This window comes from Cervus elaphus, chromosome 11, assembly GCF_910594005.1.
Source record: "Cervus elaphus chromosome 11, mCerEla1.1, whole genome shotgun sequence".
In the NCBI taxonomy this organism is placed as follows: domain Eukaryota; kingdom Metazoa; phylum Chordata; class Mammalia; order Artiodactyla; family Cervidae; genus Cervus; species Cervus elaphus.
Window position 1 is genome coordinate 2162046 of NC_057825.1, and position 4578 is coordinate 2166623.

Below are 4578 nucleotides of genomic sequence, written 5' to 3' on the forward strand. Positions count from 1 at the left end.
TGCCCGTCTAGTGGAAGCACCAGCAGTTGCTGGAACAGCCCCGGGGGCGCGCAGGAGGCCAGCCTCGGGGTGTGGGTGTCTGGCTCGTTGGGGACCTCAGTGTCACTGACTTTCCTCACAGTGCTCGGCCCCGTGGACTGGCCACGAGCCTGTCTCTCCTGCATCGCGGCGAGTCAGTGACTCGGAAAGCCCGCCGTTTGGGGCTGCCTGTGTCGGCATGGCCAAGAGCGGCCGCCCCTCACCCTCCTGGGTGCCCCCGCCTGCACGGCTCTTTGTCCACTGGCCGGCAGGGCGAGCGCAAGGTGGGTGGAAGATGCGCCCCCGGCCTGGCCGAGACGGGCCCTCGCTCCAGGTCACTAGTCCCGCAGCCGCGCACAGCTGGGGCAGGGGCGCGTCCGGGGCACCAGGCAGGCGGGCAAGGTGGAGGGGAGGACAGAGAGGGGTGCGGGCAGAGGGTGCTGGGGAGTTGGGGCGAGAGCCAGGGGCAGGTCTTGGGGGCTGTGCTGCCAAGGAAACGGGGTCAAGAAGCCAAAAGCAGGGCCAGAGTCCGGCCCGGAACCACAGCCCATCCCTCGGGACACCGGACACACTCCCCACCCTGGCCCAGGCCCTGGGCCCCCGGTGCCAAGGAGAGGCGTTGGGGGGAGCTACAGCCCAGGAGCGGGGAGCCCAGACCCTCCCAGAACATCCCAGGACCCACCACAGGAACAGGGACAGACAGATGTCTACAGCAGGCTATGAAGAGCCCGTTGAGATTAGTAACAAGTGGATCCCAGATGCTGGGAAGACAGTGCCCACCCTGGCCCAAGAGTGACCATCACTGAGGGCCCTGCCAGTTTCTGGGACCTGGGAGGCCCACATGGGGGACAGGGTCACGTGGGGGCAGGGCCACGTTGGGGGCAGCCACGTGGGGGACAGGGTCACGTGGGGGACAGGGTCACGTGGGGGACAGGGCCACGTGGGGGACAGGGCCATGTGGGGGACAGGGTCACGTGGGGGACAGTGTCACGTGGGGGACAGGGCCACGTGGGGGACAGGGCCACGTGGGGGCAGGGTTTTAGGGGGGCAGAGCCACACTGGCCCTCGGCAGCTCGCAGCGGGCTCGCCCCTCACCCATGGCCGGGTCGCAGCCCCACCTCTAAGACTGATGAGAACGGCAGCTGGAGGCCTCAGTGGGCCTCATGCAGGACCCAGGCCCCGGAACACGGGGCCTCTGAAGGGTTTTCCGCGGTCCCAGGGCCTCTGGAGGCGGGATCAAGGTGGTGGTGGTCCACACGTGTGGACCCAGCACGTGCCTCACTAAGCGCTGCCCGACCTCGGCCCCTGGATGCCCCGGGACCCCTCGGGCCCCGATTCCAGCTCCACTTCACACCCCAGGAGATGGAGGCCAGGGGAGCGGATACGACTGCACCACCGGGCTCCTCTGGGGTAGGCTGAGCCCCAGGCCCCCACGACCTTGGCCTGAGGCCCCCCGACCCTGCCTCCGTCCCCCGCCCAGGGCCACACCCAGAGAGACCAGACTACAGTGGGGGAGTCCGTGAGGGGCAGGAAGCCCCAGGTGGTTCGGACACCCAGGCCCCGGGAGTAAGTGGGAGCTGGGGAGTGGACCCCGACTGGGCGCCCTGGAGGTGAGCAGCAGCCAGGCACGGGGCCTCTCAGGGCGGGCGCCCTGGGCAGGAGACCACCAAGCCGGGCGAGGAGGGGGACACAGTCCGCTGGGCAGGGGAGGTAGGCGCCCCCTCAGGGGTCATGCCCAGGGCAGAGGGGTGCAAAAGGAGGCAGGGGGTGCGCTCAGCTGGGTCCCGGGGGCCTCCGCATGTCCTCAGAGGGCGGGGGGCAGAAATGGAGGCTCTGAGGGGTGCAGCCAGATCTGCATTCTAGAAAGAGCCTCCAGCCACAGTGGGAAGGACGGGAAGGGGCAGCCAAAGGCTAGTGACTGCTGGAGCTGACGGGTCCTTGGGGCAGAGCTGAGGAGGCCGAGCAGTCAGCGTTCAGAGGACCCTTCCTCCTTAGTTAGCGGGGGTTATCAGGGTCACTGGGACGAGAGGATGGAGCTCTCCTGCCCTAGACGGGACCCCCCCCTCCGTGAGAGGCCCCAGAGGTGGGGAAGGGTCCGCAGGGGTCCTGCTTTTCCAGTTCTCTACAGGCCCCAAAAGGATCCACGTGCCAGGTCCGAAGCCGGGCATCCCGTGGCGCCCCACCCAGGAAACGGGTCCGGGCACAGCGCCCACCAGCTGGGGGAGGGGATGCTGAGCAGCGCAAGAGGGAGCCGTGTGTGGGGGGCCCGGAGGGAGGGCAGCCCTGACCCCCGGGGGTCAGGAAGGAGGCCTGTGCAGAACCGCTGCCCCTCCCGCTGGTCCCGGAGCCCCAGACACGGGCACCCGGGCGGGCAGCTGCGGGCCTGCCGTCTGGGGGTGGGCTGTGTTCGCCCGTGTCCTCCACCTCCGAGGAGGAAGCCCGCCGGCCTCGCCAGCGAAGTGTTGCGGGAGTCTTCAGCCGAGCCTCCTCTGAGTGCCTGCCCCAACCCTGGGCCCCGCTGGGCGGCCACTGCCCCTCCAGCGAGGAAACCGAGGTGCAGGGAGCAGCCCCCTGTGGCTACACAGGCCCGTCTGCCCCGAGGCCCCGGGCTCCCCACATCAACGCCGTGCGGGCCCCACGCCGCAGCCCGGAGGAGCGGCCGGTGGGTTCAGGTGGGCGCCAGCCCCCACAGACATCGGCCCCTAGCTCAGAGGTCCTGCCTCCAGGACTGACACTGACCAGGGCCCCTGGAGCTGGGCAGGCCAGCCCCCTGCTCCCGGGACAAGCCGGAGTCACACCACACTCCAGGGAGCAGGGCGGGGGGCGCCTGGACAGCTGGGCCGGAGAGCAGAGCCTCGGCCCCTTCCCAGGGGGTGGGGGGCGCTGGGAGTGTCCCGAGACCCTCCGGCCCCTGCCCAACACACACCGAAGCTGCTTCCTTTCCGGGGAAGCCATGGGGCAATTTTAAAAGAGAAAACCTTCTTGTGAACCAAGAGGATAGCAGCGTGAGGGCTCGGGCAGGCAGGCGGACTCTTAGGGCCCGGAGCCGGGGCGGGGTGTGGAGGAGGAGGCCCGGCGGGCTTCTGGGCCTCGTGCGCCCAGCATCACGGCGTGGGCTAAGGCGCTAAGGCCATGCCCCGCTGGGGCTGGGTGCCCTCTTGCATAAGCACCCCTGGCAGAACCTGGTCCCTTCCCACCTGCACGGGGCGGGGGCCCCGGGAAAGGAGGAAGTGGAGGTGGGCGAAGAGGCGGATGGAGGCCATCTGGGCAGGCAGAGCCCTGGGTTCCCGGGCACAGGGCAGGGTGGGCCGGGGTGAGGGACGCAGACACCCAGATGGGACGGGCATCGTCAGAGGCCTCGCAGTGAACAAGCATCCAATTCGAGGTCAGAAGCCTGCCTGCCGTGGTCGTGGGGAGCGGGCATGGCCCTCTGACCACCAGTGGTCCGGCAGTCCGCGCCGCGCCCCCCAGGTGGGCCAGAGCTGCATGGCGCTGGGCTCCTCTGCAGGCCCAGGGCCCCCTCCCCGGGGCAGGGCCTTGGCACACCCAGGATCTGTGGATTCGGGGCCCCAAGGACCTTCTTCCTCAAGTGCGTTCAGCCCCAACCCTTCCAACTGGGATCTCCATGTTGCTCTGAGGCTGAGGCTGAGCTTCCAGGCTTCTCTCTGCTGAAGTGCAGACTCAAAACCGGGGCCCTCGGCCACGGCCCCTCATGGCCACCGGGGGCAGAGCCCCAGAAGTAAAGTTCCTGTGTCTTCTCCCAGAACACCTGGCCCTCCAGGCCTAGACGGAAGGACCTTCCGCACACCAGGTCTTAAAAAGCCTCTCTCTCATTTCTTATTATATTGAACACTTTTTTCTTGTTTTTTTGTTTTTTGGCAACTTGTGTATCTTCTTTGTGAAGTGTCTGCTCAAACTTTTTGCCCATTTTGTTGCATGATATTGTTGGTATTTTTATTATGGAACTGTACAGGATCTTCCTAGATCCTGGATAGTATTTCTCTGTCAGATCCACCTTTCGTGACTATTGCCTCCATACCTAATGAGCAAATGTTTAAATTCTGACGAGATCTAATTTAACTTTTTTTATCTTTTCAGTTCAGTTCAGTCGCTCAGTCGTGTCCGACTCTTTGTGACCCCATGGACTGCAGCACGCCAGGCCTCCCTGTCCATCACCAACTCCTGGAGTATACCCAAACTCAAGTCTGATGAGTCCATGATGCCAACCAACCATCTCACCCTCTGTCGTCCCCTTCTCCTCCTGCCTTCAATCTTTCCCAGCATCAGGGTCTTTTCCAATGAGTCAGCTCTTCACATCAGGCAGCCAAAGTATTGGAGTTTCAGTTTCAGCATCAGTCCTTCCAATGAACACCCAGGACTGATCTCCTTTAGGATGGACTGGTTGGATCTCCTTGCAGTCCAAGGGACTCTCAGGAGCCTTCTCCAACACCACAGTTCAAAAGCATCAATTTTTCAGCGCTCAGCTTTCTTTATAGTCCAACTCTCACATCCATACATGACTACTGGAAAAATCATAGCTTTGACTAGATGGACCTTTGT

At 64.8% G+C, this 4578-nt stretch overlaps 1 protein-coding gene across 1 annotated transcript; it reads left to right on the forward strand.

Moving 5' to 3' along the window:
- The first annotated feature begins 217 nt into the window (after window positions 1–217).
- On the forward strand, window positions 218–2986 carry LOC122702567 (proline-rich proteoglycan 2-like). Its single transcript, XM_043916137.1, has 3 exons — window positions 218–302; window positions 1499–1628; window positions 2320–2986. The coding sequence occupies exons 1-3, from the start codon at window positions 218–220 to the stop codon at window positions 2984–2986; spliced, it is 882 nt and encodes a 293-aa protein (XP_043772072.1).
- Window positions 2987–4578: the final 1592 nt, after the last annotated feature.